Source organism: Bombyx mori, chromosome 19 (assembly GCF_030269925.1).
Source record: "Bombyx mori chromosome 19, ASM3026992v2".
Taxonomy (NCBI): domain Eukaryota; kingdom Metazoa; phylum Arthropoda; class Insecta; order Lepidoptera; family Bombycidae; genus Bombyx; species Bombyx mori.
Genome location: NC_085125.1, coordinates 7,863,733 through 7,883,736, shown reverse-complemented (window position 1 = coordinate 7,883,736; position 20,004 = coordinate 7,863,733). Strand labels below are relative to the sequence as shown.

The 20,004-nt window shown below is 36.1% G+C and overlaps 1 protein-coding gene across 5 annotated transcripts in view; it reads left to right on the top strand.

Annotated features, from left to right (window-relative positions):
* The window catches only part of LOC101746087 (CREB-regulated transcription coactivator 3), a 32,164-nt gene extending 13,827 nt beyond the window's left edge, over positions 1-18,337 (top strand). For 3 of the 5 annotated variants that reach the window (XM_062674021.1, XM_062674019.1, XM_038017614.2), the window contains 8 exons: positions 498-675; positions 1,998-2,075; positions 5,867-5,914; positions 7,583-7,690; positions 8,531-8,623; positions 11,575-11,670; positions 12,242-12,380; positions 13,170-18,337. In XM_062674021.1, the coding sequence (XP_062530005.1) occupies positions 498-675; positions 1,998-2,075; positions 5,867-5,914; positions 7,583-7,690; positions 8,531-8,623; positions 11,575-11,670; positions 12,242-12,380; positions 13,170-13,324 (895 nt within the window). In that variant the 3' untranslated portion in view covers positions 13,325-18,337. The remainder of the gene's footprint in view (positions 1-497; positions 676-1,997; positions 2,076-5,866; positions 5,915-7,582; positions 7,691-8,530; positions 8,624-11,574; positions 11,671-12,241; positions 12,381-13,169) is intronic. The other 2 variants (XM_062674020.1, XM_062674018.1) reach the window with 1 other exon arrangement.
* Positions 18,338-20,004: the final 1,667 nt, after the last annotated feature.

Below are 20,004 nucleotides of genomic sequence, written 5' to 3'. Positions count from 1 at the left end.
CCTAAGAAGAAATGGATGGATTGCTTGAAAGACGATATGGGTAAGAGGAGAGTGAGCGAAGAAATGGTATACGATAGAAGAGTATGGAAGGAGAAAACATGTTGTGCCGACCCCAGGTAACTAGGAGAAGGGTAGGATAATGATGAGTGGAGACAAAAAGGCCGCGGCTCAACTTTGTGATAGCTGAAACTATCGCTGTTATTCTGCCGCTGCCTATACTAATATATAAATCTACGTTGGTTTTTACGGATGTTCCGCTATAACTACTGAACCATGCATCCGATTGACTTGAAACTTGGTATCCATGTAGAAAATACATGTACTTGATGGATAGGCTAATATTTATATGAGTGTTGGACTTCCTACACCAGTTGCGGGTGCGTTAATGATGAGAACCTTTGTGAGGGGGAGAGAAATGATAATTTTAATTTTAAATGCCCAGCAAACAGCGGACGGGTACAGCTAGTCTTAATCTATATATTTATGAATCGTATCAGCGTGTACGAGAGCGGGGGGGAGGGCGGTGGCGGCGGCGGGGGCGGGGGGCTGGCGTGCGGCGAGCTGCAGGTGCCGGGCGGCTCGCTGCCCGACCTCACCGCCCTGCACTTCCCGCACTCCTCGCCGCACTACCTGCCGCACCGGACCAACACCTCGCCTGACTACCACAACAGATACGTGAGTCCATATCTCAAATTTAATTTATCAACAAAGCAGATGTTCGAATCTCAGGCTGGTACCAATTTTTCTAATGAAATACGTACTCAACAAATGTTCACGATTGGTTTCCACGGCGAAGGAATAACACCGTTTAATAAAAATCAAACCCGCAAAATTATAATTTGCGTAATAACTGGTGGTAGGATCTCTTGTGATTCCGCGCGGGTAGGTACCACCACCCTGCCTATTTCTGCCGTGAAGCAGTAATACGTTTCGGTTTGAAGGGTGGGGCAGCCGTTGTAATTATACTTGAGACCTTTGAACTTATATCTCAAGGTGGGTGACGCATTTACGTTGTAGAAGTCTGTGGGCTCTAGTAACCCCTAAACACCAGGTGGGTTGTGAGCTCGTCCACCCATCTAACCAATAAATAAAAAAAACCGGAAGCAAAGTAGAACGGCGCTTTAAATTGACTGACGAGCTCGTGGCTGTCTCGTTATTAAGTATTTACGAAAGTCAAATGCGGATAGGCAATACACCGTGAATACTACCTCGACATAATTATGGGCGCTAAGTCTGAATAAATACGGATAAATCGGTCAGATGGTGATATCTACCCATGCGAGGTTGCAATACGGCCTACCAAAAGACAATATGTCACATTCTTTAACACAAGGAGCAGGCTTAGGGACCCCGATAACCGTACACGTCGAACTCGGCAGAGTGCATCAGTCCGCTAAGTTTCTCGCTGAATTTTCTCAGCAGGTCGCAATTCGGATCCGGTAGTAGATTCATTTGCGAAGCAGCCGCTCTTGACTTGTTAGGTCTCCTTTGGAGGCGCTCGGGCAGCTGTTAGCAAATGCCTTTGCTCGTCCACCTGTCTTGGTGAAACTGGGAGGCCTTTCCGGTAATCCCGCATTCATAAAAAAAAAACAATATGTATTTATGCAAATCGAACTTGCTTACTCACAACATATTGTAGTTAATTTAGCCTAGTTTAAGCGTTTGTAATAAAAAAAATTTATTGCTTAGCTGGGTGGACGAGCTTACAGCCCACCCGGTGTTAAGTGGTTACTGGAGCCCATAGACATCTACAACATAAATACGCCATCCACCTTGAGTGATATAAGTTCTAAGGTCTCAGTATAGTTACAACGGCTGCCCCACCCATCAAACCGAAACGCATTACTGCTTCACGGCAGAAATAGGCGGGGTGGTGGTAACTACCCGCGCGGACTCACAAGAGGTCCTACCACCAGTAAATTCACAACTAATTTATTCACAATTAGTGTTTAATAAAATCTCTGTGTATAACGTTCAGTCTAAACTGTTATTATCAGAGTCCGACGTCGCCCGGAGCAGTGTCGCCCGCGTCCGGCTCGCCCAGCGCGGCGCCGCACACGCTCTACGACGCGCAGGTAACGTGCGTCTAACGTCTACGTACCAGGCAATAAATATTGCACATCGATATTTAGAAAGAGACAGTTGTCCAATTTTGTTTTTGTTGTAGAGCGTTACCTGTGTGCGACGAAACACTAACGATCCGGTATCTATGGAGACTAAATGTCAATTAGGTAATGTGCGACAGATATAACGCTCTACGAAGCAAAAATTAACCGTCTCTTTCTCACGGTCGATGTGCAATATTTATCGCCGGGTACTGTACACGTATGACAATGAGGGCGGACGACGCGTAGGAGCGGGCTAACATTGACAATTGAAAACCTATAACATTTTAATAAAATTATAATTATAAATCACATATCGGATAGGGTCCAGTGATAATAGAAAACAAATAACTACCGTAAAATGGGGGGAATCGGGACACTTTTTAAGTTCGACATTGATTTTTATCGTTTTTCTTTTTGTAGTTATGGTAATAAAACCGAGATCATATTGGTAGTTTAAATTTATTTATAATACATTATGATATAGTTTATTAAAGAATAATCATAAAAAGTTACAAAAACTCACTACTTGTCCCTATTCACCCAGGCGTTGGGGTGAATTGGGTCGTTTAAGGGGACAATAGAGTTTTTCGATAGGGCTGGCACTATTTAATTGTTAGGTAGGCACCTAACTTTAGGTAATTAACTTTTTAATATCTTTAATGAGTTACAAAACTTTGGTGACTAAATTAAACTATTTAATATTCTTAAACACTAAATAAAAGTCATTTTCAGTACAATAAAGTTAAATCTAACAACTCAACCAGAGTATTGTGACACCCCAGATTTGTCCCTATTCCCCCCAATCTACTGTATGCATAAAAAATGCAATCAAAGTTCTTGGATATTTTTGTAAGTCGACGTCAGCTCTTTCCATCCAGTCGATCTGGTTAGATGAAAGATGTTTGCCCTCATTGCTCTACAAGGAAACTTAACACTCAAAAATTTCACAATTATTTGGCCCAAAAACTGCTACGGCATGCTGCTGCTGGCTTATGGTAGGCAGCGGCTTGGCTCTGCCCCTGGCATTGCTGACGTCCATGAGCGACGGTGACCACTTACCATCAGGTGGGCCGTATGCTCGTCTGCCTACAAAGGCAATAAAAAAAATAAAAAAAAGACGTACAAAAACTTTAATGTTATTAGAACTCGCGTTTATTTTAACAATTTCACTTTTCGTACTCGCAAGCATTAAAGCTGTCACTTATTAGAACGACATAAGTATCGTTGTTGAGTGATAGCATATTAAACCTTATTCGTATAGTTTTACGTTCGCATTATGGTACTTTGGTACTCTGTTTTCTAATTCGGAAGTAATGTTAGTACTGTACCTAGTATGTTTTTGAGTGTTTAGTTTTTGTTGTAATAAGTAGTTTTAAAACAAGAAAAGATATAACAGTACTTAATGCTTTTAATTATAGCTATGATTTCAGAAAATTTATTATTAGTATAATTTATTTTCTTAATTTTTTTTTCAAAATAGTTTCAATCATGCCAACGTAAAATAAACTTAGATTAACAATCTAGGATAAATTATAAATTAAACATTGAACAATATAACGAAATTCTCAATTGACACCAAACTTTATCGCTGTAAGGGACAGATCAATAATGTAAATCTAGTGCAGAATGCAAAAAGTATTATTTGTGAAAATACTATTTTTTTTTTACTTTGAAGGACAATAAATACAATCTGACCCAAATGAGATCGCGGCATAGTTTGTATTTTTGATCAAATAATACAGTAAACCGATTTTAAATACTAGAAAAATATGAGTTTAAACAATAATTTCTTGAATAATTCCGTAATACAATACAGGCGCTGTCAAAAAGTAGTGCACAGACGCGGATCTACGCATATCTGGCGTACTCCTCTAGGGCGGACAGCGATTGTTCGGAATTGCTTCAACGGTTAATTAAACGCTTATAAATTAAAAAGAATGGGATGCATCTAAAAGTCAAGCTAAACTAGTCTCTAAATCAATCGTTTAAATGTCACGCTAAACTGACGTCTAAATCTGTAATTTTAAAGTTAAACTAAACTGACCTCCAATCTGTTATTTAAATGTCAAAAAAACCCAAAGTATAGATACCCGACACTATGCGGATGGGTATCCCAGCTTGTGTGAGATTAGGATGGGTCTGAAACAACTTAGAACAACAGAGCACTGGGTGATAGAACCACTGCTGAACTGCTGAGTGAAAGCCCTTCAGAAACTGTTTAATTCCGTCTAACTCAATACCCCAGGCAGGGATCAGAGGTGTGGTATTATTCTTCAAAAAGGGTGACAATACCCGTTTGAAGATCTGTAAACCCATCTCACTTCTGAGCCATTTATATAAGTTGTTCTCGAGAGTCATTACGGACCGTTTCGAGGTATTTTTGACCTTCAGCCACCCGAACAAGCCGGCTTTCAAAAAGGCTACAGTATCTTAAACCACATTCATACGTCGCGGTAGGTTGTACAAAATGCCAAAGAATACAACCTGCTACTTTGCTACTTAGCGTTTGTGGTCTACGAAAAAGTCTTTGATTCGATTGAGACTGGGCTGTAACGCATTCTCTCCGACGGTGCCAAGTTGATCACTCGTACATCAAAGTGCTGAAATTTTTATACGAAAATTATCTCATCCCAAATATCACAGTGTCTCAAGACGAAAGTCTATGACTAGTGTGTGTTGCCAGTGATGACATATGGCAGTGAGACGTGGTCGCGGACAACGGGCCTTATCAAAAGGCTCAAAGTCACTCAAAGAGCAACAAAGAGGGCTATGCTCGGAGTTTCCCTGCGAAATCGAATCAGGAATGAAGAGGTTCGCAGAAGAACCGGGTTAACTGACATAGCCCGAAGGATTGCAAGATTGAAGTGGCAGTGGACAGGGCTCATTGCTCGTAGGACAGATGGCCGCTAGGGCTTGAAAGCTCTCAAGTGGCGACCGCGTACCGAAAAAGCGCAGCGTGGGTAGTCCTCCCACGAGGTGAATCGACGACCTGACGCTGACATTCGCGGTAATCCGATGAATGCTGCGCAAGATCTATTATTTTGGCGAATCTTGGGGAAGGTCTATGTTCAGCAGTGCACAAGCGGGGGCTGAAAATAAAACAGTGAAAAGAATATTACTTACAACACATATACCCATTTATTATATCTATACTAATATATTATATAAATCTACAGCGTTTTTTACGAATGTTCCCTTATAACTACTGAACCATGCATCCGATTGACTTGAAACTTGGTATCCATGTAGAAAATACATGTACTTATTGGATAGGCTAATATTTATATGAGTGTTGGACTCCCTACACCAGTTGCGGGGGCGTTAATGATGAGAATATTTGAATATTTAGGGGAGGGAGGGGTGAGAAATAATAATGTTAATTTTAAATGCCCAGCGCAGCGGGCTAGTACGGCTAGTATGTAATATGTTACAATAAACTATTCACAAGATCTTACTTTGCTACACGGCTAAACGTCAGAAGTAATTATTAAAAAAAACCGTGTGGAGGTATTCGCATCTTAAACAAGCATCAGCTCAAAGGACTGCGCTGCCAAAACTCTTGAGAATAATATAAATTATAATTAGTTAATCTAACAATGGCTTTGGAGACATATACCTACATATATGCCAATACTTATTTTCCTGTCGGCGACTGTTTTAACACATTTTATGTTGTTTTCATTGTTACATTTTATGTGTTATGTTATTTGTGTGTTTTTTGCTTCCAACACGTATTCATTTGTTTTTGTTTATTTCAGAATCACTTATCTGTACCAAACACAAATAATTATCTTCATCATAGTAAGGTTCGTTTTCTTATTTTAACCTTTGAAAAAAAAAGATATTTTTTTCCGTTTCCTTTTATGAGAAGGAAAGGTTGGCTTGAGTGCTTAAAATGCTAATATGTATTTCGGTGCCTCTTTTCATCACTTACGTCCAAAATGACCAGTTTTTATATTTCATTAACCTTCTGAAGTAAAAACGGAAGTCAGCTGTATGAATCTATATTGTGCAACAATGAAATAAAATTACTGTTTGAACATAGTCATAAACTGACTCTAATTTTGAGGAGGTTGTCTTATCTACAATCACATAAGAATTGATATTGAATGTGCCATTATTTACAACATTAGCATGTTCACAGAAACTTTGGAAGTTTGAGATTAAATTGACTTAGAATAAAACTGGTCATCGTACAAAAAGTGAGTTACATCGCTAACATATCTGTTGTTTGAAAAGAAAGTGATCATAGTAAATTTTCTCTTTTCATTCGCAAGACATCGGAGCTTCGACTGGTACATAATATAGCATGTTTCTTATATTTTAACTTAAAAAAATAAATTCATTTTAACCTTATATCGCTTCCATTTTCATAGCACCGCGTACTTACTAAAACTAACGGACTTGTTGCGTTTTGTAAATAAATTAACCATGCTTGATTTTATTTAAGATCTTTGTATAAAAATAAAGTAAGCTTCAATTTTTTTAATGTATTTGGATCAGCCGTTATAAAAAAAATTAAGCAGATAATTTAGAAAATGTGTACAATGTGACAAGTACTTCATTTTCTAAGTTTCAAATCTTGATACCAATTAATTGAGATCATTTGCCGAACATTTTAAGATAGCTTTTGTTTCATAATGATTCGTCGATATCAACAAGAGTTTTCAGTATTGCTGCCATACCCTTTGGGATATATGTATATAGAGCATCATTTCCGAAGACGGGCCATAGTGCCAGCGATGTTAACACGTAATAGAAAAAAAAAACGTTATTTTAATTTCAATAAATAATATCATACTAACTGCATTGAATTCCGCATTGCACGCAATGGAACATAAATAAAAATCAGCGGACGCGTATCGAGGGCAAGCGATTAGCAGCTACCTTGATGTTACATTGCGTGTCCACGACAGACTAACATCTGAACCGACAAATATTATTGCCAAGCTTTGTAAGTGAATGTTTTTTTTCTCTGCGCTTAATGAGACTGAGGGGACTATAAACTGGGCGATACCTATTTTATAATTGTGATGAAGTAATGTATAAAAGATGTTTTATTCAGATAAGTTCTACAAAAAATAGAAAATATTAAAAATTGAATTTAATAAAAAAGAACATAAAATATTATGTCGATAGTACATATCATAATACTTAAAATGTATTTATTTTCTTTTTATTTCAATCAAAAACTAACCAGCTTTGTATTTTAACTGCATGATTTTATTTCAAAAATAAATTAAGACGTTATTTAAATATGTAAGCGTAGAGTATGTATTTTATTATATTAAATTATCACACCTCTTTTGTAACGTGGGTAAATATATCATTTTCATTTAATGAATAACATGTTTTGCAAAACATAAAATTCATGCGTGATGGAAATTTTATCCACAGTAAGACATTGCGATTTCATAACATTGAAGCTAGGACACATTATAATTACGTCATTCGATGATTTTGACTGATTACAGAACATGTCACCTTTAGACCACGGATGGATAACGTCCGGGTACCAGTCGCACTGTAGTCCGCCCTCGCAATATTCATCTACGTCAAATATAAACATACCTTCGCCTACGGTAAGTTTTTTTAATTGCATTGACAAAGGAGACAATAGAATCTTGAAAAAAAAAGAGAACTAACTCACTGAACGCCCGCTTTTTTTTTCTCCTACCCTCTGCGAGTATCCTCGAGGTTTTATACTAGCTTCACTGGACGTGTAGGCGGTCTCAACCTGGAAACTTCGCTAACACTAGCCGTAGCAAGAGCAATGCTTCGCTGAATCTACCACCGGATCGGAATTGTGACCCACTAACAAGATCCGGCGAGAAACTCAGTGGGTTTTGTGGAGATTCATAAAAATGATGTATTGTTTATCCCTAATTGCTATACAATATTAAATGCATTCCGAAGCAACTGCCCTCGAGTTGTTAGGTCTGGTTCGGAGGCGCTCTGTCAGCCAATACCTCCTGCCCTGGTGAAACTGGAATGATCTCTGAGTCACCGGCAATCGTTCCATCCAAAAAAAAGGGCTATACAACAATTCTGTCTATACCAGTGCTTCCTAACCTTTTTTGTGCCATGCCCCACTGTAACATTTCTAAAATGTGCATAATATATACATAACTTTAAACAATAAAAAATTTATTTGTTCACTTAAGAAACATAAATGATAGGTTTTAGGAAGAAATAACTATGAAACTGTTATCAAAACACAGTAAGTAATATTTGAAAAAATACTGAAATCGAAATTAAAAAAAATAATAATGCAAATATTCTATTTAAATTTAGTGCGATTGTCCCCTTAATTATCAAATTGCCCCCTTTTGGGTTGTGGGCCCCACGTCGGGAAACATCGACCTATACAGTACGATAATACAGTTTATAAATAGTATAATATGATTTGTATTAATTTTTAGATGGCACATAGTCCAGGTAGTCCGGTGGAATCTCCGCAGGGTGACTACAGTTTACACCAAACGCTACTGCAACCCTTCGAACAAATCACGATGGTAAGGCTAATTATAATAATCACTCAGAAACATTATCATCTGTCTATACTACATATACATAAATCGTGAACAGGAATATCTGAGAATCATTTTGAAGTGAACTTACAACGACTTTCAGTTCAATTTGTTTTGCAATTAGCTATGAGTTGTTTTTTGTACTTTATATTGTTTATTAGTTATATACACGTATGAATACTTTTTGTTACTCAAAATCTATTTTTGAATTTGAGTTCTGACTAAAAACGCTCCTAGCGTGTGTCGTTGGCTAAAAAGGATAACTTTTTATTTTTGCAAAGTTGCAAATTACGTAGTTCCTCTATTTTAATTTGTGTTTATATTTTTTTATAATGAAACTATTATTTTGTGCTTCAATGGAATAGCAAGGAGTTGTAAGTAAATTCTAACAGCATAAATTAGAAATTTTGAAATTTCACGCTTCATAACTTTTACTGATTTAATCAATGTTTTTGTGAAGGTAAAAACATTATATCGAATTACCCTAGTAGTAATCGAAAAGATCAAGTTTTCATAATAAAAGTGTGATAAGATAAAACGATTTGAACCGGCACCGATCAATGATAGATAAATGTGCTATGGAGTTGCAATTTGTCCTAAAAAAAAAAGTACTATGACATTTAAATGTGAATGTGATGTGAATGTAAACCTAAGAGAGATTGTAATTTCATATCCGGAAAAAAAACGAACTGCAAAAAACTTTCAGAAAATAAAAAGACTAATTTATAAATTGGGAAATGCATAGAGCATTTTTAATAATCTATTTTTTTGTTTTTAAGTTTTTAATTTTGAAATATTCTAGTAGTTTGCTTTTTTAATATAAGTATTTGAACAAAGTAAACTTACAATCGTTGATATTTTAAAATTAAAGATACAAAAGTCATTTATATTTTCATTAAATATTACATTACAAAATTTTTTATGTATTAATTTCAAAGAAATTATCGAGTTCGTATATACAAATCTAGATCACACTAATGGCTCGGCGTTATCACGCGTGCTATTACAAATCCAGATAACGCGGGCTCGCTACCACATACGATGATTTGCAATTCAAGTCAAATGAGCTTAAAAACAGCGATCGACGATAGTAATTTAAAAAAAAAAGTCATCGATAAAAAAATAACAAATCGATAGAATAGGTTCGTACATAACCGATAAATACATAAATTATGTGCGTATTTTCAAACCACAATACCTTGATATAAGGTGGACAATTAATAGTACTTATATTTTTCAATCATATCGAGTTTCAATTGGGCTACCTAATACAAAGCAACGAACGCACCCTTCAATCAATCAATTAATTAATGGACAATGGAATATGCAAACGTAGCTAACAACAGACCATTATTTTGGATTTTTTGTGCAAAATTTAGAAGTTTTAAACCGGGAGCCTGTTACCATTATTGATGACGAGTAAAGATTAAGTTGGCATGTAAATGGAAATATACGAGTATATACACGAATTCGCATAACTTCAGTACAATGTTCGAAGAGAAACTCGCTTCATTGCACCGGATCTATGCGCTTTAAAACAATAAATAGTCTGGTGCCACGGTGACATGTACGTTATTTCTCGAATGTTCCAATAGGAGGATTAATACATAAATCCCACAGCCTGTCTGTCCGTCAGAATACATTACCGTCCCGTTGCTTGTCTCACCACTAGGGTTGCCAGACGCTCCGTATTTCCCGGGACGTCCCGTATTTTAGGCTTAGTTTAAAATGTCCCGGCGGGACTGACTCTGTCCCGTATTCGAACCGTACGATTACAATTGTATTGATTCTTATAAATATGTTAAAACTGACCTGCTTCTCGGAGAAATATCAAAAAAATATTTTCATTTATTCCCGTGTTTTTTTGCCTATTTAAGCATTTGCCCCTTATAGGCTGAAAACAATCTGGCAACCCTACTCACCACAATGCCTTTAACTATTATAAAAAAATAAGAGTAACGTTGATGGATGTTGGCCAAGGACTGGGCGCAGTTGGTGCAGAGCCTCGTCGAGTCAGGCTGGACCGCGCACGTTCAAGTAGCGGAAAATGTACGACCCACTCTTGTAACACATACAAGCGACGTAGTTTTTATATTATATCTTTGTTATATTTAGTTCGGGGATTCCTTTGACAGTATTGACATATTGAGTTTTTTTTTTCATTTTTTGTCGTCAGTGAAGGAAAAAGGATTTATTAAAAGTAATAATGTTTTTGTTTTTTAATGAATTGATAGAAAAAAAGAAAACTGTCACATGAATCGTCCCAGCATCAGGCCGGTTTTAATTTCCATAATTTCTGTTTTATTGCCAAATTTATGGTTCCCACACATTTTACAAGTAATTAAACGCTTATTGCATATTGTAATACATGTAAGGCATGCTCGTGACTTGTCAATTTTATTGGTGAATTTTTCCTGTAATACATTCATTAAACAAAATTCCATTGAGTATTCTTATGCAGATGAGACGATAGTTAGTAGAACGTAATTTAGGAAAGTTGATTTATTTATTTTTCTTCTCTCTAATCGTAGGTTGTTTGAAAATATTTAATGTATGAAATCGATGCATGGAAGTAAATGGTTGAAACACTAGAATACCGCATGGTGTTATTAAAGTATACAATAAATTTATTTTAAGTCGTTTTCAACATTGCACTCTCTGTCACATTTAAGTTTTATTTAAAAATACAACGTGTAGTTTGCAATAAAACTTTCTTACAATAATAAGCTTCTTTGCGGCCGAATTATTTCTTATTATATCATGTTTCTTTTTTTTTCGATCTACAACAATACGCAGTAGATTTAGTGGTGAAATGGATTTTTTTATTTTACAGGTTTTGCTAAATGTTGTCGTTTCATTGCTTTGTTCATTTTAGAATTAACGTCATAGCGTTTTTTTTTTTTTTGTATTATATTGATTTTATATTTCTACTTCAGTTGGATCAACCAGTGACGAATTACAACACGACGTACCTAAATCACAGTTCGCCGCATTCACCGCAGACGACGAACACGCAGCATACGTACACTCAGGTAACGAAAAAACATTTCTATTAATCTCCCCCCTTTTCCCCCTTTCCCCCCCAACCCCCGTTGGTTAGTCTAAGGGGCTATTCCAACTACGCGTGGACTGGTAAGTGAGCTGACGAAACTCAACCTGCCTGCTTCCTGGAAAATATAAAAATCGCAAAAAATATTTTTAATAATGGAATTCGTGTCACGCACTTTGAAATTTACGCTATAACTCACTACAGTGCATTATCTGTCTAACATCAATTATTTTAATTATTACTTATGTTGTCTTTTATAGAGATTTTTTTTTCTATATAAAAGACAACATAATATATAAATAAGGCTTTAATGCTGTAAGATTTTAACTTATTTAACTAAACAGAAAATCATAACAATAGAGGTAAGAAAACTATAAATTAATAGTCTAAGATCCGGCTGCAGGATTTGTGCGATAATTATAAATAAAATAATTTTGATGATAACATATCGGCATTCGGCTTATCTCTCCTCTTAACAGCTTTTCTTTCGAAAAAGTCCTTGTCTAAGTGTAAAAGACAAAAAGTCGGTATTAATAATTGTTTATTGTTTGCAGTCATCGCAGAGCAACGATTGCCGGCGCGGGGCTCGCGACCCGGTGGCGGGGGGATTCCCGGCGCTGCAGCCCCTCGCGTCCCCCTCCGCGCCCCCCACACCCGCCACGCCCGCCAGCATACCCGACATCATACTCACCGGTACGTCCGACGAACGATGTACTCCTGACGAGTCCTACTACGACCTGGTGACTCGGATCCTGGGGTATCATTTTTACTAAATAAAAATATGTACCTATTACGTGTTCTGTAACGATTGTGAGTGCATTGCCAACACAGTTATATCTGAGGCACCGTTCGGTGCAGTCTCAGAACGTCCTGCAGTAATAAGTATCTGGTAGAAGAGTACAAAAGCTTTTTATTGATGGTAGGACCTCTTGAGAGTCCGCACTGATAGGTACCACCGACCTGTCCATTTCAGCAGTGAAACAGTAAGACGTTTCAGTTTGAAGGGTGGGGCAGCCGTTGTACAGAAAAACCGGAGACCTTAGAACTTATGTCTCGAGGTGGGTGGTGGCATTTACGTTGTAGATGTCTATGGGCTCCAGTAACCACTTAATACCAGGTGGGCTGTGAGCTAGCCCACCCAACTATGTGATAAATAAATAAATAAAAATTAAAAAAGCATGGGAGGATACTTGTACTAAGATGGAGAAACAATAACCACCTATAAGACTAGAGTAGCATAACAACCTTCTGATTTGTAGTCGGATCGCGCGTTAAGAATTACCTGAATATTTTCAATGTCTGTACTAATTTATAAATCAACAGTAGTTTTTACGGATGTTCCGTTATAACTACTGAACCATGCATCCGATTGATTTGAAACTTGGTATCCATGTAGAACATACATGTACTTAATGGATGTAATAAATGGAACATCCGTAAAAACCACTGTAGATTTATGTATTATTATATTAAATTAAACAGATTATTCGGGCGAACTGGACGCGGGCATTTTCGGCGGGGAGGAGGCTCAGCTGCGGGCCGGCCTCGACCTGGACGACCTCAACCTGCTGGAGGAGCCGAGCGCGCTGCTGCCGGACTCGTCCGTCGAGCACGAGTTCCGGCTCGACCGCTTGTAGTACCGCGCCCGTCGTGCCCGCGCCTCACTCGCCCTCTGAACGTCCGCCGACGGTACACTCACCTCTACAGAGCCTCACTGCATCTATATAAATAACTAGCTGACCCAGCAGATTTTGTAGTGCCTCAATCGAGAAATAAAACGCCTAAACTTTTGTATAAAATAAACTTAAAACAAACAAAAGGAATCCGTCCGACGGAGGACACATCAAAGGGAAAACAAAATTGTTATTTTTATTTAATTCCGGGCATTTTCATATTTATCTACCTTTTAAACCTTCTCTGGACTTCCACAAATAATTCAAGACCAAAATTAGCCAAATCGGTCCAGCCGTTGTCGGGTTTTAGCGAGACTAACGAACAGCAATTCATTTTTATATAAATAGACTAGCGGACCCCTCCGACTCCGCTCGGGTCTTTAACAAAAATTTCAACGATATTTGACGTTGTTTTGTTTTTTTTTTTAAATAAAAAAAGACTTATTGTGGCATAACTATAATAGTTAGACATATGCTGTCGCGATACTTTTTGTAGATAATAATGTGTTCTACAAAGTCGCAGTACATTATTTTATTCTATCATCAATCGTTTTCGCAGTTCACGCGATGTAAAGAATATTTTAGGTAATTTTTTTACACCTTAGGTTACATTATTGGAGTTTTAGTAAGAAACCCAAATTTTTTTCAAAAAAGATTTTAGACTATGTCACTCGGGAATAGTGTAGCTGCCAAACAGTGCAAGAATTTTTCAAGTCGGTTCAGTAGTTTCGGAGCCTATTCAATACAAACAAACAAACAAATCTTTATAATATTAATATAGAAAGTGAAATGCTGTTCGTTAGTCCCGCTAAAACTCGAGAACGGCTGGACCGATTTGGCTAATTTGGGTCTTGAATTATTTGTGGAAGTCCAGAGAAGGTTTAAAAGGTAGATAAGTATGAAAAATGCTCGGAATTAAATAAAAAATAACAATTTTGTTTGTTTTATGCAAAAGTTTAGGTCTTTTATTTATCGATTGTGGCACTACGAAGTCTGCCGGGTCAGCTAGTTATCAATAAAAATGCTTAAACAATTATGAGCATCAAAGCTAAAGTGTCAATTGGAAATTCGCAAACGAACCGCTGAAGAGTGATTTCAGCAATAAACATGGAAATCCTATTTTCTGGTTCTAGGCTCTTTTTTGTCAGACTTTGTACAGCTAAATAGTTTAACAATATCAAGATAGAAAAGAATTTCGCTTTGTATTTTGAGATTAATCTAAAGACACTATTCTTCTAACCATTTGCGAGATATTTCTAAAATAATTGGTTTTAAAAAAGAAAGTAGTTAGACCACGCTGGCTCTCGTGGCATCATTATGATTATACGCATTCCTTCTTTGTGTTTTTACTCGAAACCGTTCTCGGCGATGCGAGAACTACGTCCATTTTGATTTTGTAATACTAAAAATTAACTCTTTGTACTCCACCCTAATCTGACATATAGAACTACAACAGATACAGTAATGCTTTAGTTACGAGACTACACGTACAGTACACGAAACACAAATCTGTATCTGTAACGATAATTAAAAAAACCATTAGTGTCAACCACAGCTGATTTAGTAGTAGTTCTATTATTCCAACAGGAAAGGCAAAGGTATCACACCATACAGCCTAATCGTTTATATTATTTTTTTATGAAAAAATGGTAATATAGAGTGAATTGAGATGAGATGATATGGGATGAAAAATAATCTCAGTAAAATGGTGGTTATATACTGAGACTTTTTCAGTGGACTTTTTGGAAGATCCCAAGAAGCTACATCCGGCGGCTTTGTTTCATTTCTCACATTTGTGCATATTCACAGATATTAAACAGACGGTTGATTTAATGTATTCAAATATGACGTCATCGACTGCAATGGAGTGCAAAGGGTTAATGCCATACTGCACCAAAAATAAAATCTTTTTTTTAAACATTAAGGTTTTACCGTCAGTGTCGTATGAATGTAGCAGCGTATGGCCGAAGAGAGGTGGCGAGGGAGCCTTCGCTCTCGTGGCGACGCGAGACTCCCTATACTTCATGACAATTTCTATCAAGTCTGAGTTAGTGAACGTAGGACCGGGTGTAGGTAGCGGTCGTGTCTAGTGGTTAGTGAGGACGCGAGGCGCGACTCGTCGACACATTCCGAGGTGTGGCCGCGTCCGTGTGTGTGTGCGTGTGTACGTGTACGTGCGTATGTATGACTGTGTGCACTCGCCTCCGCTCCGGACATTTGAGAGTGCATGTGTTCATTGTGGATTCTAATGTTTTACTCATGTTTCTAATCCGTGGGGGTAGTTTTTAAGAATTAGATTTTTTAATATGGCAATGGATTCATCGACGTATCTTGTACAGCATTAAGTGATTGTATTTTTTTTTTAAATCTAGCATTTGTGAATATTTACTCGAATATCATTAGAATTTTTAATTCGATTAACGAAATGAGACATTTTTGTTTGTTTTACTGTTCTATAGAAGCCGAGTTGGTTGTTATTGTGTAAATAAAAAAAAATCGAAAGTGTTCAATCACTGGTTTGCATTTAAAACGCTAATGTTGCATTCGACGAATATTTCGACGCCGCTCTCGGTCATCGTATTCGGCAGCGCACCACAAATGACGTCATTGTACAAATAGAACAACGGTCCAACTAATGCTCAAAAGTCATAAACATTGAGTGAGAAGACTTACAACTGCCCGTTGTTTGCAAGCGTTCGACATCTAGCTTTCGTCAACACGCTATCTAGTATGTTTTACGTTGCGCCCTAATTCCTATTATCTATAAAAGCATATATTTTTAAGGATAACCGTCTTTGATCATTGTAAATAAATAAATAAAAAGTTGTTAATAAAATTTCGAATAAGCTTTTGTCGCAAACATATCTATATGTATGTGCGTATGTGTGGTTGGTTGACATAATATGTGATTGGTAATTTGTACAGAATTTTTCATTAGATTTCTTTTTGCGTTTTCAATTTTTTTGTATCTGTTATGACTTTTAAAATAATCGATTAAAATTTAATTAACGATCACATTGAATGGTATATTCGTTTTTCGGAATATTAAACAATTACAGGGTTGGTCCAAATAATAAAATAGGGTTGTCCCTCTGCGAACGCATAACTTTTTTTTTTTTTTTTGTGAAGCAACAATTTTTTTATGCATTTCCCTATCAGTGGAACATTGAAAATCTGAAGTAAAACATTTAAGTAGTTATAAGTCGGTATAATTTAGTTTTTAGTATCATATCGATACATTCGTATCGTTCGTTTTCAAATGTCTTCAGACATTAAATTTAGTGACGTTAAGTTTAAAAAAAAAGAAGGATATATTATGTTGGGAGTGCACTGACACACAAAGTAGACACGGATTATCGTTTTCTTGTTTAATTATGTAAATGCTCATTATATTGCGTTTAAAGAGTCTAGTCATCAAGTTATGAATTTCAGACAGAAATATCTATACAATGATCGAACCTCTGGTGTGTTTACATACGGATCATATCGCATTCCACGTGAATGAGTGCTATATAATACAATTTGTATTGTGTTGTAAAATAATTGGGCGTCAGTCTAAAAATGTTAAAGTGGTTTTAATAAAATTACTTTTTTTCTTTTTCATGCAAAAATTTACGTGCCATATAATAAGTTAATTTGATTTTTTTCCACAAACAATCATATTTGACATTAACAATAATACCGTAAGTCGACGAAATCGAAAAGTATTTCTACATTTTCTTTTAGACTGAACCCTACAACTGTTTTGTGGTTATAACTTTACATATATATTATCATGTTATTGACATTTGCATTATACATTATATTTGCGTTATGTACAGTTTACTAGATATGCACACATTTTCGTGTTATAGTTTCGAAAATTTATAAAAGATTTCCTCTTCAAGTATGTACTGTGTGACAGATGACGTACTGTTTTATATAATAAATAGTTATTGTACGATAAATGTGATAAATGATGAAATGTAAAGCACAAGATAATTTCATAATGAAGCCTAAATCAGTTCGTTGAGAAATGTTTTCATTCTTTACGTATTTGGAAAATTAAAAAAAAGTTTCTTTTTTATCTATAAGATTATGCTATGAATGTGTTGAATAGATTACGGAATGGTTTTGTATAGAATGACGGTTAAATATTTTTTTATATTAATTATATTTCCCCGTTTATCTGTAAGTGTTTTACAATCATGTCATATGAATAAATTTAGAGTGATTGTGGATCCAATAAATCAAAATTATATTAAAAAATTCTATAAACTTAAGTATATGTATTTATTGAAATTTTAAATACAAATCTAAAAAAAAATTAAAAACTAAAGAAATTAATGTAAACAGATATTTAATCATACATTCTATACATAAATCGAGCGTATAATAATAAAAGCTATCGGGTTAGATTTGAAAACAAATCAGGTGCAATATAATATTGGTGTTTGACGGAATCGAAAAGAATTAAAGAGAATTTCATTATTAATAATGTCTTGTAAATTAAAACCTCCCATGATAAATTTTCTATTGTATCAAATTAATAGTATAGGTAAAATACTGATGACGCAAAAAAAAGTTTATCTTTTTTAAATCCACCAAATCAACCTTTTCTAACGGACGAAAGGATCGCTTGTGTAAATTGTGTATCTCAATTTTTTTCTTGAAAAAAGAGAATTCACCATTAAATAACTGAAAATAGTACAACACGTGAAGTTATGCATGAATATGATTTTGACCTTGGAAACATCGAAACACCAAAACAGTGTGATGGATATAATATGTATTAAATAAATAAATTATGTATCATAAATATTTTTACAAGATTTTTAAAGATTTTATCATCTACTCTTAATTTCTTTCTCAAATATGCACAAACTTAATGAGAAATTTATTCGATAAAATTAAAGGTTTGTTTTATTGAAACCAAATGTACATAAGTGTGATAGAGATGAAACGGTCTCATTTAAAAATAAAGTTGTTGTAAGTACATTATTGACTTTTGTTTAACCCGCGACGAACATCTAAGTGTTCGTTTGAACCCGTCTAACGTCTAAAGTATAAGCCGCGCCAATAAAGAAACGAATCTAAAATGGCGGCGGCGATCATGCGCTCTCACTCTAAACTATTGCTGTCTAGTCGCACACGGCGCGTACTGCATGCAAAAAAATATCATTTCTGACTTTGTTGTTGAGTTCGAGTTTTTTCACTTTCGAGTTGTGCGACTTAGATGACTGGCAGCATAAGTGTCTACGCAAGTTGCATCCCAGATGAAACACCCCCCTCCCTGCCAGGGCATAAAGTTAAGTAAATTACATTCTCATTTGATTTTTTATATTTTTTTTACAATAAACAACTTTTTCTTTCAATCTTTCTTTTTATTTGTTGACCCTACCATCTGTCAGTGCAGGTACATAGACGCCATTTTCGATTCGTTTCTTTATTGGCGCGGCTTATACCATCGCTTCGGAAGGATGATGGTCAATGTCTGACCAATGCTTCGTGAAAAGAACGCGTTTGAGTATCATCAAATCATCATTCTTTCTTTCACTCTTCTTGTTCTTATCCACTCACTATTTGTGGTTTATTTTTATTTTTTATTTATTGCTTAGATGGATGGACGAGCTCACAGCCCACGTCGTGGCTTAAAGGATAACAATTGTTCACGATTGACTTCCACGGTGAAGGAATAACATCGTGTAATAAAAATCAAACCCGCAAAATTATAATTTGCGTAATTAATGGTGGTAGGACCTCTTGTGAGTACGCACGGGTAGGCACCACCGCCCCGCCTATTTCTGCCGTGAAGCAGTAATGCGTTTCGGTTTGAAGGGTGGGGCAGCCGTTGTAACTATACTGAGACCTTAGAACTTATATCTCAAGGTGTCTGGCTGTGAGCTCGTCCACATATGTAGGCAATAAAAAAAAAACCTGTTGTTAAATGGTTACTGGAGCCCATATATATCTACAATGTAAATGCGCCACCCACCTTGAGATATAAGTTCTAAGATCTCAGTATAGTTATAACGGCTACGCCCCTCCCCCCCCTTCAAACCGAAACGCATTACTGCTTCAGGCAGAAATAGGGCGGTGGTACCTACCCGTGCGGACTCGCAAGAAGTACTGCCACCAGTAAGTCTGCGCAGCATGTCCTCTTTTTCCATTCTGGCTTATCATACGTCCAAGTTTTTAGTTTCATCAAAAATAATATTAATTCATTTACTTATCAGATAATAATGATAATCCATCAATGAAAATAAAATAAAGAATAATAACAAATAAGTAGGCCCTCTCAACTAAGATATTATTTCTAAGTATTACATAGAAATTCTACATTTACATTACTTTTTACTACATTACATTACTACATTATTTTTGTTAGTCCGCAAGTGAACCATGGTACAATGGTTCAAGTACCGACAGTCATAACGGTCTGCTTATGCCTTCAGGATGCTGTAAGGGCTATAAAATAAAATATGACTATATTTGACTCAAAAGAAGTACTCTAGTGGTAGAATCAAAAACGTCTTAACCAGTTTTTGTACTGCTTGTGACGTTTCACGCCCAAAACACAAACGATTTTGACAACATTTTGTATCTATGTATGTATGTAATATATTTATTCATAAAAAGTTACAAAAAGTTACGTAAAAGTTACA